Genomic DNA, 15,949 nt, shown 5'->3' with positions numbered 1-15,949 from the left:
GGAACTAACACTAAAGAAAACTTAAATCATTTGTATAATTATGGATTTCCGCAAAGTAACGCCTAATTCAATAAATGTTTGTGACGTACTAAATATCCCTCCTTCATGGCGGCGGACAAATTTAGGGCGCGTTTATTCGCAATGATGTACACTGATCTCTAGCAGACACCAGTGTTTGATATTTTTTATGAAAATAAGGGACGAGACGAGCAGGAGGTTCAGCTGATGGTAATTGATACGCCCTACCCATTACAATGCAGTGTTGCTCAGGATTCTTGAAAAACCCAAAAATTCTGAGCGGCACTACATTTGCGCTCGTCACCTTGAGACATAAGATCTTAAGTTTGATTTGCCCAGTTAACAGTAAGTAGGTTAACAGTACTAAGAGTTAATATTTTTGCTTATTGTGAGTACAAGAAGTGAAAGCGGCGTGTATGAAGAACTTAATAAATAAATGGATATAATAGACTAGTCTTGCGGCTTTTCTATATAAAAAAAAAAAACATTTTACAAACATATTGTATATAATAAAATCTTCTATGTAGGTATGTAAAGTGCATTAATCACCTGGACAAGATAATATTATATTTCTCCTAAAAATATTTTAAGAACACACACACACACACATGCACACACACAGACACACACACACTACCATACACACATACCTCCACATTACTATATTTTAATTACGCTTATATGTATACATTGGGGCTAAAGAAGAGCGGTAATGTAGTAGAAGAATCATTATTTCAAACTTAAAATATTTTTTCCTCTAATTGTTAGTAGAAATGTGCTTAAATCTATAAGTATTTCTATTTAAATCTCAGAGCACAGATTTGTACAATAAAATTCTAGAATGGATATTATTCTACACGTATTATTATACGTGGTTTCTTTATAAGTAATGATGCTAAATAATTTAATCTATACTTATAATAAATCTGTAGAGATAAAATTTCTATGCAATGAAAAAAAAATGATTAAAAGCCAGTCAGCCAGAATTTCTTATTTCTCTGTCTGTGTCAGATATACATACTATATATTAAGCCAAAAAATTAAAATACTTTTCATAGTAGTTATATTTGTAAAATACGTCGGAGAAAAAACCGTCAAACCCTAAAAATAAATTATATGGCAAAATAACGTTTGTCGGATCAGATAGTTTAATAATAACATTAATATAGCAAGTGGCTGTAACAGCTCTATATAATTCCTACCCCCTAACCAACAGGCGACTGGGCGTTAGTCAGTCTTCGTACTTCACAGTGATTGAACGTGAAGAAGATGCCTCGGTGAGTTCTGTTCGATTTATTTATGTATTTCTTACACACAACTTATAATATTATGATCCCAATATAATATATTAAGTGTATGTTTAAGTTATGTGCCTATAATTCATAATGGAATTGCATCCACTAGTGATTATTATCAATATATTATAATTGTTGTTCTGTATTTTAAGGACTCTGTATCACCAAAAAGGATCATTTTGAAGGTTAACATTCTTTTCCATTTTTGTTCATCCGTCTATGTGTACTTCTGTCAAAACTTTTTCTGTGAAACGATACCTATTCAATTTAAACGACAACAATTATAAGATATGTATGTCGTTTCATGAATATCAAGTTATTTCAGGCCATTTAAATCAAAAGCTCAAATCTCGCCGGATATTCATGACCAATATAGGGTGTTTCTTTTTGGCCTAGAATCATGAAATGAAATGAGAAGGAAGAGCCAGTACAGACACAAGAAGAAAAAGTTTTTTGTGTACAATAGTTATAAAAATCACTTAAGTATTTTTTCAAAATTGATTCCTATAACTCGGTAACATTTATTAAGTTGAGCACCTCTTCGTGTTGACAGAGAAGAAACGGCACAATCTCCTACAGCTCAACTATTGTGTATTAATAATTATATTATGTAGCTTTCACATTACATACTTGTGAAAGCCAATCGTGGTCTAGTCCCATACCTGATCGCTTATGAGAGACACAGTAGGTATATAACTATATCTAATATATAAAATTCTCGTGTCACGGTGTACGGGACCGAACTCCTCCGAAGCGGCTTGACCGATTGTCATGAAATTTTGAGTGCATATTGGGTAGGTCTGAGAATCGGACAACATCTATTTTTCATCCCCCTAAATGTTAAGGGTGGCCCATACAATTTTTTTGACATTTTTTTTTAATTTTTTTGATTATGAGTCAGCATTAAAAATACATACAACTTCAAATTTTCACCCATCTACGATCTACTTTTGTATCGCGATTTTAATATCGGCTTACCCAACGTTTGCTGGGTCAGCTAGTCTAATATATAAAATTCTCGTGTCACGGTGTACGTAATTGAAATCCTCCGAAACGGCACGACCGATTTTCGTGAATCTTAGCGTGCATATCGGCTAGGGTGCAGAATCGGACAACATCTATTTTTCATCCCCCTAATTTTCATTTATATTTTTGGACGTAATTTTTTGCTTTTATTTTTTTCAGCATTAATTAATACTTACAACTTCAAATTTTCACCCGTCTACGATCAGAACCTATTTTTTTTATCGCGATTTTTATATTGTATTATTATATTAATAAGAAGACTTAAATCATTTGTATTATTCTATTCCATCCACAGATACGCAATAGAGTTGCAAGATGGCAATCGAATATTATTATTAGGTGTAGTACGATAAATTGTATGTACGATATATTTGGTAGGTTTAAGAATCGGTCAAAAATTTTTTTATTACTTTATTTTTATTATTTGCCATATTAGGCAATACAACGTTTACTGGGATAGCTAGTATTATATAAAAACATGTCAAGGATAACTTAGAAAATAGGCAAGACCCAAATTATTAAATTGTATAAATAATTCTCTTAAAACTATTGTGTATTTTATGGAGGGTATTAACTAGTGACGAGCAATTTCTTATTTCTCGTGTTGGAACTATGAAAGTCACCTTTTTAAGGGACATTATTACGTTATCATTATGTCGGTTCTTGTGAATAATTGTAAATTGTAATAAATATTCTATAATATCAAATATATATATCAAACAAATGAGATTTGAAAAACAAAATTTTATGAACGATGCGGGTCTGGAACTTACGACCTCCGGCGTTCCGTGCCCGTGCTCTAACCAACTGAGCTAACCATTCGAGTGACGTATCGCTATAAAATTCTGTTTGCTTTGTTCAACTCTCAGGTTGTGGCTTCATCTACAGGATCTACTTTACAATTGATAACCTGCTCAACCCCAATATTTGTTTATTAGGAAATTGACTTGAGATGTCGCTCTTGTAAATCTAAACAATTTGTTATGATTTTAAAGTGATAACCCTCACTTCTAGGATTAATACACAAATAAAATTGGAAAAACAACAAAACTTTATGAACGATGCGGGACTCGAACTCACGACCTCCGGCGTTCCGTGCCCATGCTCTAACCAACTGAGCTAACCGTTCGAGTGACGTATCGCTATAAAATATTGTATGCTTTGTTCAACTCTCAGGTTGTGGTTCGAGTCCCGCATCGTTCATAAAATTTTGTTTTTCAAATTTTATTTGTGTATTTATCCTAGAAGTGAGGGTTATCACTATAAAAAACATAACAAATTGTTTAAACAAATGAGAGTTATCAGACGCGTCACGGCAAAACTCTCCTCGAAGTGCCTCTACACGGTACCACAGCATTTAGGGTTAGCTTTGAATACAGCGCCTCCAAATACTGGAATGATTTGTCGCCACCTATTAAAGATCAAAAAAGTTTGTTCTCTTTTAAAAACGAACTGAAATCTTTTCTTTTAGAGAAACAAAAAGGTTCAGAGACGTAATAATAATAATAATCAGAAAATAAACAGCTTCAGTAAATAAAAAAATTAGAATATATCCTATTTAATAGAATAAAAAAAACATTTAAGACCTATAACAACAGGAACCGTGTTGTCTACGGCTGCTGTCATTAGGTCCACTTGGTAGATACCTAAAATCAGTGTTGGAATTGGGGTAATCCTTATTATCCAGTGGGAGGCTCCTTTGCACAGGATGTCGGCTAGATTATGGGTACCACAACGGCGACTATTTCTGCCGTGAAGCAGTAATGTGTAAGCATTATTGTGTTTCGCACTGAAAGGCGCCGTAACTAGTGAAATTACTGGGCAAATGAGACTTAACATCTTATGTCTCAAGGAGACTAGCGCAATTGTAGTGTCGCTCAGAAATTTTAGGTTTTTCAAGAATCCTGAGCGGCACTGCATTGTAATGGGCAGGGCGTATCATTACCGTCAACTGAACGTACTGCCCGTCTCGTCCCTTATTTTCATAAAAAAAAATCAATTCCAAAATTACTGAGTGCGTGTCCTTTTAATGACATCCTATTTTAAATTTGTTAATTTTACTATATATATATGTAATATGTTTTGTGTAGTCATAAATAAATGTATAGTTAAATTTACTTTAAATAATATGCTTACAGAATATTAAACTGAAGAATCATAACATTCGTGTTAAAAGTTTGTTGTTAGAAGAAGTTGCAAAGTCCGCATCACAATTTTCCATTGGTTGATTTATGGTGTTTTTGTCATTTCATTAGTACAGAACGCTTTGTTTGGAAGTTAGAATTGAATCTCTCTACTCATAGGCAAGATAGAAAAACGGTTTTATTAATATCTACTATCCCCCTTATTCATAATGGTCCGTTAACTTTAAACAGCCGCTTAGGAGTATTTTTTCTCATTCTGACTTAGGTCAATAGAAGAAGACAGAGTGAGAATTAGCAATGCTTTAAGTTAGCAGACTACTATGAATAAGGGGGTATATATATATAATGAAAATTTTCTTTGTTTGAGGCACTTTCACGCCTAAACCACTGATCGTATCGACATGAAACTACCACCATTCGTTGCGAAATTCATCCTACATCATTTTTTTATTATACTTGTAATAAGATGAATAAAATTTAATTTATTTCCTTTCAAAATTCGCCCATCGAAGCGGGTGGGAACGGCTAGTATTTTCTAATATATAAAATTCTCATGTCGCGGTGTTTGTAGTTAAACTCCTTCGTCACGGCTTGACCGATTCTCATGAAATTTTGAGTGCATATTGGGTAGGTCTGAGAATCGGACAACATCTATTTTCATCCCCCTAAATGTTAAGGGTGGTCAGCACTAATTTTTTTTTATTTATTTGTCATTTTTTTTAATTTGTTTGATTAAGAGTCAGCATCAAAAAATACATACAACTTCAAATTTTCACCCATCTACGATCAACAGATACTTTTGTATCGCGATTTTAATATCGGCAATACAACGTTTGCTGGGTCAGCTAGTAATATATACAATTCTCGTGTCTCGGCGTTTGTTACCAAACTCCTCCGAAACGGCTAAACTAATTCTGAGAATCGGCCAACAACTATTTCTCATACTCCTAAAGGATAAAGGTCTCTGCCCACTACAACGTATCATACCATGACCGTGCTATGAACGTGTCACGCAAAAAAATATTCTCTGTATTAAAAAGTATGAGACCATGCCCACTAGCCCGTTCCGTTACCGACCAGCACCGTAGCATGCCATGCACGGAGCGGCAAGTATTGTCGGCGAGAATATTTTGCCGGTGGCGATATGCTCTGTGCATGACACGCGACGTTGCCACACCGGTGCGCGCAGGCGGCGAAACGGTGAGCACCCGCGTTATAACCGCGTAAGATCGCCGTTATAAACGCGTTGCCACTCTTCTCTTTCTATTAGCCATTTTGTTACCATCGGTTCAAGTAGACACACGTACGCGTTCGCTGTAATATGGACGACGAAAAATTAATCGAAATTGTTCGCAATTACGAATTTATATATAATTTAAAACATCCAAAATATATGGATAATGTCAAGAAAGACATTGCGTGGAAGGAAATTGGGGAACAACTAAAACAATCTGGTAAGTTTTCAAATTATATTTAATAATGTGTTGAGTTACATACGTTCGACAACATGAATAAATAATTGAATAAAAAAGGTAATAATAAATCTAGATTTATTTTACCAACAAAGGTAGTCTGTTAAATTGGTATCTTCATGTTATGTATTGAAAATAGCGGCGGGTACTTTTAATTTAATAAGAACTGCAAAACAAATTATTTTCAGTTTCTATATATCTATATAATATTTACATCATCATAATTTAAATTAAGTTACAAATGTGACTTACATTTTTTACAGTTTCTTTAGTTGACTAGTTTTATTATTACTTTTATTAAGAAAACCAGTACAATTGTCCTTCTGACGTTTGAAAGTAATCTGCGAATTGATTGCGTTCATCAAAAGCTACAGAATTTGCCGTCTTGTCTATCGGTTTAGCCGTTTCGAAGGACCGTTGTTTGGTAACAAACATAGCGACACGAGAATTTTATATATGAGAAGATAAATCATCAACGTATAAACTGTACACATAAATCACAACGCTAATGATTGGTTGTTCTCTTAGCCTTGACAGTTCAACTCATCTTGATCCAAGGTTTCAGCACAATGGCTGCTCAACACACGCCAGCTGAGTGCACTTATATAAGTGCTACATGATGAGTTTCAAACATTGCTATACCACGTAATATTATGTATCATACAGCTTTTAAGCTCAGCTAATATGTAGGCCGTTTTATTCAATAGAAAGACAAACAAGCTAAAGGCGTGGTATCGTGAATTAGTCATCTTTGAGGGCCTAATGATTTAAAAAAAGGGGGTTGCACTTCGGGAGTGCCGGCAGAAGTGAAAACTTGAACATTATTGTGCATTTTTCAATATTTTGGAATGGTTTGGGAATAATGTCGCACGAATTGCTTTATTTATCAGTATACAAATACTAGCTTATGTGGTTACATACAATATTCATTTATTGCGCTATCGTACACAAAAATGATAATTTATATCATATAAAAAAATTTACACTTCAGAACTATTGCAATTATTTTACAATAATAAGTTTATCTCTCTGAAAAATCAACTTTCATCCATAATTTCAACGGCTGTCTTACGAATTTTCGTTTAGGTCACGTGTCCTGACGCGAGTTTAACATTTTATACCCATCCCAAAAAAAAGGGGTGCTCACCGCCGCTAATGAGGTTTTCACTTCAAAAATATAATATGTTAGAGACTGATATATGACCTGCAATCTCAGCGTTTTGTTCAACCATACCATGTTATAAATGTTATTGAAATGAAGCTGTTTTCAACATTAAATTTTAGACATTGTTCGTTTATCTGGTTGCAAATCTCTCTCTAAAATCGTAATCTTAGTTACCGGCTAGATTGCCTGTGAAAAATTGTGTGTTTTTCTCAAGGCGAGTTTTTGCCACCTCTTGCTTGATTGGAATACTTAACGTGATAGCAAATAAGAGAAATGCATTGTGATTATTGCTAGCTTGACTTAAGCAATATGTTATCAATCCAGATTAAGTATTATGAAGAAAAAAGATGTTGAGGCTCTTTAGTGCATATGGTAGGTAGTCTAGCAGTGGATAAGGTGTCCCATGATTGTAACCGACAGTAGGGTCCAGTAGGTATGAAGAGGCCTTCCACTTCTATAAATATTTTACTTATTCATTTATTAATGTAATCAACAGCGTACACAACCATTATTTTTACAATCTTAACCTAGGTTTTACATAAAGCCACAAAGGATTACATAAATTTTAAATTATAAAAAGAAAACATATATAAACAGAATAGACTTAAAAATGTACTATATATACTAACAAATAAAAGATTACAATAGCGCGCGCGTGTGTTTGTGAGTGTGTGTGTGTGTGTATGTGTGTGTGTGTGTGTGTGTGCGTGTGTGTGTGTTTGTGTGTGACCCCTTTTTTAAGAGAGTTGTGAAACCATAGGCAGGTAACGTGTAGTGTAGCTTTAGTCTAACGTTTACATTTGAAAGAGCGACATCTAAAGTTAATTTCCTAATATGCAATTATTGGGGTTGAGCAGGTTATCAACTGTAAAGTAGATCCTGTATTGTCAAGGAATTTGATTCGCGTACCTAAGCCTAATTCCTGATGACATTTGATAGTACTAAGAGCTATCTTTCTTTGCGTTTGTGCGGAAGTGCCAGAGGAATATAAACTTTAAGATTTTTCCATATTTAGAATCAGAATCAAATTCCTCAACTACCATGTACAGTCAAGGTATTAGATTAAATTGAATTTGAGGTACTACCTGAGAGCTGAGAGATACCAAGATTTACGGATCATGCGACATGCGGATGGTTGGCTTGGTTGTTAAGAGCGCTGGGACGTAGCCATAGGCGCGGATTCGAATGAGACTAATTCCAACACTGAGGGAATACACTTAAAAATAACAAACTAATTAGTCGTTTTAATGAAAAAAAATTTTTTTTTTTTACATTTTAAGCATATTAAAGGAGACAAGGATTTCTGGGCAAAAATGTAATAAGTTGAGATAAGGGTTTAAAAAAAATGTCATATTTTTCTATTTCAAAATATAGAAAATTACCCTAATTCACAATCTAGAAAACGAGAAATCTTAAAATTATGTTTTCATTATCTTAAAATTCACGATTAAATTGGGATATCGATTACTATTTAATTGATTAATGTGAAGGGTTTATACAATTCAAACTAAAACCACCTGCAACAGATGATTGATTCAATAAAAGTACCTAAAAAAATACATTGTAATTAACATAACATAATGTCATTAGTTAAAAAAATTAAATATCAACTTAATATTATAAAGAAATCGATCGAAGAAAAAGTCGATTCTGAATCTCGTTCTGTATTTTTAATCTGTGCTGACAGTGACAGACACAGAATTGTCTAGAATGTCAATTGTCAATCACTCGTTTCAAAGTATCGTTTGTGCGTACCTATGCGATTTGTCATTTCCCGTTGTTTTATTAATATTTTTCTTCTTTTTATTTGACTTATGATATTGCTAAACTTGTACGATCATTATCGTACAACAAAAAAACAATCGCATTTCAAAATCAGCTATTTTAAAATAGATTGTTGCCCATATATTGCATAACCTCAATTTAACAAAACCTCTTATAACTCCGCTTTCAGATTGCCAAAAACTCGAATTCTCAGTGATGCTTTTTTATTTTATAAACTATATAATGACACTCATTTCATCCTTTTACATATTGGCCCAATAATGTATGTAAGGGTATCCGTCTCTTTTATAACTTTATTTATATCTATGCGTTATCTAAATATTTTTTTACTAAAGACGTCGATAGATGAACACTTGAAATTATATTTACACATCTTCTACAATAATGACGATAACTGTTATTATTAATAAAGTAACTGTTTTGCTATTTCGTGCAGGTTATTTTTTAACGGCCGAAACTTACGGATACATTGCTGTCACCGTTTAATGACAAGATCTTATCTATCCACAGTTATGTCCAATATAGTTATAGTCCAATGCAATCTGTCAATAAGTTATTTAAATGTAAGTAAGCGTAAAAGGATAGATTTGTCTACGTCTAGTAAGTTAAACTAAGGATAGATAGGTTATTGAAAACGGCCGTAAATCAAATCATCTTTATTTGCAGAGTAAGATAATAATATGACGTCGTTGGCTTATAATTAATAGATGCTTTTATCCTTACCCATAAGGCATGTAAACTTATAATACAAACTCAGTCGAAGTTTTAAATTCTGTTACAATTATATGCTATATTAAAAGGGTATATATCCCAAAACAAACTTTATTTAACGCAAAGTATTGCATAGCAGTCACATGTTACTTTATAACATACTATCTAACCCGACAAACGTTGTTCTGTACATAAGAAATAATAAACTGTTTTTATGAATTTGTCAATAATATTTCGTAACATCGAGAATTCTTTTCTAAAATATGCTCGCTGTTGTTGAAACGAAATTGTTTCACAGCAGAACTGTCAAACCGTGCGTCAAAAAGTTCTCTCATAGAAAATATATCCATACAAAACAAAAATTAGAAATAAAAATAATTATGAGTGCCAAATTGAAATAAAAACTATTCTCTCTCTCAAGTTGGACTAAACTGCACTCCATGAAGTAATCCCAATTAAAATCCGTTCATTAGTTTAAGAGTCCATCGCGGACAAACAACGTGACACGTAATTTATATATATTAAGATTATGCACTGTGACTTTCTATGTATTCTGTTATTTGCAGCTGCATTGGTCCTTTATAAGAGCACCAGTCGATATGAAGATACCCGGTCCAATAAATACTATAGTATATACCATCCTATTCAATAACATCGTCAAATTTAATTTCTATTCACCCTAGAGTTATGACTCAACCGCTCTACTAGTACTCAAGTTGCAATTTATATCAAGCGAAACTGTATACTCTGTGATATGGCAGGGTTATTACAATGAATCAATATTAGTAAGCTTTGACAGAGAAGTTCCGAACAAAGATAAATTAGGTTAAAGTTTGAGAGCACTTTAGCATTTTCTGGTATCTTATCTTTAAACGAGATTAAGTCTCTTAGTCATTTGGACATTTTCACAAAATAGTATTTTCCGTAGTAACTGTATTTAATAATATAATATTGACACACTGTTACACAAATTATCTCGCCCCAAACGAGGCATTGCCTGTACTATGGGTACAAGACAACGATATATTTATTTATTTATTTCTTAGGTTTATTTACAATAATACACACAAATATAAAAAGTAGATCAAAAAACTAGGAACTAAATGTAGTGATTACTTACAAATAAACACAGCATGCACAGAAATAATTAATTTTAAGTATTATATAGAATAAGTTTAGAATTAAACTGTTTTTTTAATTAATAAATGAGTTGGTTACATTAACTAAAAACTAGGAACTAAATTTAGTGATTACTTACAAATAAACACTTAAAATTTAATACAATATACTTACTTAAACATACATAAATACATATTATAAATTTCCATGCGGGATTCGAACTAGGGACCTCTAGCTCAGTAGGCAGGGTCACTAATCACTGGGCTATAGAGGTCGTCGATTTGTATTTGATCACAATTTTTTCTCACCATTTTGTTTTGCGTTTTTGAAAAGTATCTAGGAACTTACTACAAAAATACATGGTTTTGCCGTAACCGTTAGATATGAAAAGAAGTTTTTATACAGCGTGAACCTACAATGGTGAATGCACACTTGGTTAGAGCTATTTAACCGTAATCATAAAAAAAAAATACATAATTAATCTAAGCTTAGAAGCTAGTAGCTTTGATCGCTCAGAGGGCAATGGAGAGGGCTATGTTCGGAGATCGAATCAGAAATGAGGAGATCCGTAGGACAACCAAAGTTACTGACATAGCCCAAATGATTGCAAAACTGAAGTGGCAGTAGGCAGGGAACATAGTTCGAAGGACATTTGGCCGTTGGGGCAGTAAAGTCCTTGAATGGCGACCACGTGGTCGCCATTCAAGGACTTTACTCCGGTACGTACCGGAAGACGCAGTTTTGGTAGGTCCCCCACAAGATGGACCGACAATTTGGTCAAGATCGCCGGAATACGTTGGATGAGGACTCCACAGGACCGATTGTCGTGGAAATCTTTGGGAGAGGATTTGTCCAGCAGTGGATGTCTTCCGGCTGATGATGAATTAATCTAAGTAAATCAATTTCCCATGATATCGGAACTGTAAATAATCTAGTAGCCGCGCGCTAACGTAGGCATTGACAACTAGTTCCACGCCCCGTGGTACAATACTGTAATAGAACAACATTTTTATACGATTTTTATTAGCTTCACCTGTATGTGTGTGTGTTTGTTTGTAACCGACTCATTTGGGCGCGATTTTGATCCATTTTAAACGGCCAGATTTCGTTCAAACTTCGTAGATTTATCGAGAACCGATGACAATACATTAATTTGATAAAATTACTCCATTTTTCACTAATAAGATTTTTGTTAATTTATGTAATGTACATCTATCGTCTATAAGGCAGGAATTGATGTTAATTTTTTAATTTCAATACAAATTATCAATTTATTAGTTCGGTTTTCTATAAAAACCTGTTTTTTTGTTTGTTTTTAACTACTATTTATTAACTTCATACAAGAGCGCCTGAATCGACGCAGGCACACATATGTCACAAATTTTATATATATCTCTCCGTCCTTAAAGGCCGGCAACGCTCCTATGATTCCTCTGGTGTTGCATGAGATTGTGGGCGGCGGTGATCACTTAACACCAGGTGACCCTTTACGCTCGTTTGTCCTCCTATTCCATAAAAAAAAAATTACATGTTGTACTATTTACCACCAGTAAAATTTTAGCTTTCATGAGAAAAAGTAGCAAGGGCTGATCTCGACTCCTTGAAGTCAATATTTACTGCTTTATCATTTGACAGATATTCTAAATACAAAACATACAAATAGAGGCAACAAAATACACAAACTATCCGACCTACTTGTGAATGAAAAGAAGTAATTTAAGCATAAAAAAATCTCAAGAGAGTAACGAGTGCAGTACTTTCGAAGTACTGCGAAAAAGTAAATGAAAACTATGAAAATGCGAGAGTTATACCAACTTTTAACAAAATAACTTTAAAAACAAGGCACATAAGCGAATTTTCTAGAAACATTGATAATTATCTGTGTTTAATACCAGGAACAAACAAAAACTTGTAATGCCTACTACTCGGTTAAGTCGAACTAGTAAGTTTATTGTTGAGCGATGAATATGCTTTGCTTTTACAACATGATAAAAAAAATATACACACGAGTTCCCAATTTTTCGAATTTCAAGAATTTTTTTTAGTTATTTCGAGTGTAAATTCCGCTAAAATTTGTCTTCAATCAATTCGAAGAGAGACTTGGTCTCGTGCCAGAATTTGGCGAGTCAACATCTCCCGAGGATGCCTCGTGTATAGGCGAAACACGTGTCGAATTGATTGAAGACAAATATTAGGACAATTTACACTCAAGGTAACTCAAAAAATTTGGAAAACAGGTTTATGTGGTGAAAATTAGTATAACATAAATGACTTTCTCAATGATACTTCAGATTCGGAATGGAACGATCGCCGTAAGGCTATTTAAATAGGTAATTAATTCAACTGTAACGAAATTGAAAAAAAAATTAGACTCGGTGAATTTGATCGGTATTTTTATGTATGTAATAGAGGTACAAATTCTCTTACGAAGTTTTTAAAGAGCTGAAGTTTCTAAAGAAGACAGCTGAGGTTATAAGCATCCGGATTGCTATTGTAAGGGTTGCTTTTCATACGTGCTCGGATTCCGGTGCCGACTTTTCCGGTAATATACAGATTTCATGCGACCCTGTTTTCATTCAGTGTTATCTAGACTGTCAGCAAATGTATTTGGAATAGAAATTATGCTTCACACATATAACTTTCTTCCACGTACAACAAAGCTCTGGAATGAGCGTCCTTGTGCGGTGTTTCTGGAACGATACGACATGGATACCTTCAAAAATAGCGCTTACACCTTCCTTAAAGGCTGGTTACGCTCCTGTGATTCCTCTGGTGTTGCAAGAGAATATGGCTGATCACTTAACACCAGGTGACCCGTACGTTCGTTTGTACACACAAATACACTTCCATACAAAATCAAATCAAAATCACTCTATTCATCAGTCAAGGAAAATACATTTATGAATGGTAATTTTTTAATCTCTCTCTCATTAAGACTTATAGTCACATGACAATTACAATTTAACAATATTAAAATATATTTCTACTTCGTCGGATCACTCTTGACAGAGCAGTCGTGGTCACGTCGAACGCCGAACGATTCTACGCCAGTTATGTTGTTGCTTCTCTGGCACATGTGTTTAGGGGAGTGTTGGTTAGGGCTTTGACCTGGTCTGTCCAGCGCATAGGGAGCGTCCTCTTGACCTACTGCCGTTGACCCTTCCCTGAACAACAAGTCTCTCTATGGCATGCTCTCCACGTTGCGTGATATTTCCGAAGTATCTGAGGAGCGTCCTCTTGACCTACTGCCGTTGACCCTTCCCTGAACAACAAGTCTCTCTATGGCATGCTCTCCACGTTGCGTGATATTTCCGAAGTATCTGAGGAGCGTCCTCTTGACCTACTGCCGTTGACCCTTCCCTGAACAACAAGTCTCTCTATGGCATGCTCTCCTCGTTGCGTGATATTTCCGAAGTATCTGAGGAGCGTCCTCTTGACCTACTGCCGTTGACCCTTCCCTGAACAACAAGTCTCTCTATGGCATGCTCTCCTCGTTGCGTGATATTTCCGAAGTATCTGAGGAGCGTCCTCTTGACCTACTGCCGTTGACCCTTCCCTGAACAACAAGTCTCTCTATGGCATGCTCTCCTCGTTGCGTGATATTTCCGAAGTATCTGAGGAGCGTCCTCTTGACCTACTGCCGTTGACCCTTCCCTGAACAACAAGTCTCTCTATGGCATGCTCTCCACGTTGCGTGATATTTCCGAAGTATCTGAGGAGCGTCCTCTTGACCTACTGCCGTTGACCCTTCCCTGAACAACAAGTCTCTCTATGGCATGCTCTCCACGTTGCGTGATATTTCCGAAGTATCTGAGGAGCGTCCTCTTGACCTACTGCCGTTGACCCTTCCCTGAACAACAAGTCTCTCTATGGCATGCTCTCCTCGTTGCGTGATATTTCCGAAGTATCTGAGGAGCGTCCTCTTGACCTACTGCCGTTGACCCTTCCCTGAACAACAAGTCTCTCTATGGCATGCTCTCCACGTTGCGTGATATTTCCGAAGTATCTGAGGAGCGTCCTCTTGACCTACTGCCGTTGACCCTTCCCTGAACAACAAGTCTCTCTATGGCATGCTCTCCTCGTTGCGTGATATTTCCGAAGTATCTGAGGAGCGTCCTCTTGACCTACTGCCGTTGACCCTTCCCTGAACAACAAGTCTCTCTATGGCATGCTCTCCTCGTTGCGTGATATTTCCGAAGTATCTGAGGAGCGTCCTCTTGACCTACTGCCGTTGACCCTTCCCTGAACAACAAGTCTCTCTATGGCATGCTCTCCACGTTGCGTGATATTTCCGAAGTATCTGAGGATACGCGCTCTGACTATAGATGAAAGCCTTTCTTTCGCTTTGAGTTCTTCAAGACGTTTGTGCGGCGTTGTGTACAAGATACTCGTAGCATTCGTCTCCAACACCACATTTCTAGTGCGTCAATCCTTTGTCTATCTCGTTCTTTGACTGTCCATGTTTCGGCACCACCGTAGTATGGGAAACACTAGAGACCTCACTAACTGGACTTTAGTTGGTTTTGGTGATATTCCTGTCCCGCCATATCCTCTTCAACTTCTGCATTACAGATCTGGTAATAGCTATTCGCCTTTTAATTTCGTCTTCCGGGCCACCTGTATTAGCGACAAATTATCCTAAGTATATTTATGACTGTACAACCTCGGAATTAGCAATCTCGACTTTATCTGGTGCATTGTTTTGACTTCGATCGACAATCATCATATTTGTTTTCTGACGATTTATTTTAAGGCCATAATTCAGCAATGTTTTCCTTACTTGCCGCTATTAACGTGGTGTCGTTAAAACTAAATTAAAATATATAGTTATTAGATAATTATATTATGCAATACAGTGTTAGTTTAATGATGCCGGCTAGATTATAGGTACGAGAACGGTGTTTATATCTGCCCTGAAGCAGACATGTGTAAGCATTATTGTGTTTCGGTCTGAAGGGCGCCGTAGCTAGTGAAATTACTGGGCACATGAGAGTTAACGTCATATGTCTCCAAGACTAGAGACAAGACTCTTCGCCACACCAAAACAATTATAAGTCCTTTGCCGGCCGTTTATCCTGAGTGGAACTGCATTGTAATAGGGAGAGTCGATCATTTACCTTAAATATGGGGAACATCTTTCTTATCTCGACACTTTCGTAAAAAAAAAACAAATCCCCCATGCAAGGAAGCTCATTCTATTCATTCAAAGTGCTC

At 35.5% G+C, this 15,949-nt stretch overlaps 1 protein-coding gene across 1 annotated transcript in view; it reads left to right on the top strand.

The window, feature by feature from the left end:
- Positions 1-1,256: 1,256 nt before the first annotated feature.
- The window catches only part of LOC126967497 (probable metabolite transport protein CsbC), a 61,248-nt gene continuing 46,555 nt past the window's right edge, over positions 1,257-15,949 (top strand). The window contains exon 1 of the mRNA XM_050811984.1: positions 1,257-1,295. Within this exon, the coding sequence (XP_050667941.1) occupies positions 1,288-1,295 (8 nt within the window). The 5' untranslated portion in view covers positions 1,257-1,287. The remainder of the gene's footprint in view (positions 1,296-15,949) is intronic.

The sequence above is a fragment of the Leptidea sinapis genome, chromosome 13 (genome assembly GCF_905404315.1).
Source record: "Leptidea sinapis chromosome 13, ilLepSina1.1, whole genome shotgun sequence".
Lineage (NCBI taxonomy): Eukaryota > Metazoa > Arthropoda > Insecta > Lepidoptera > Pieridae > Leptidea > Leptidea sinapis.
This window is presented reverse-complemented; position numbering and strand designations above follow the sequence as displayed.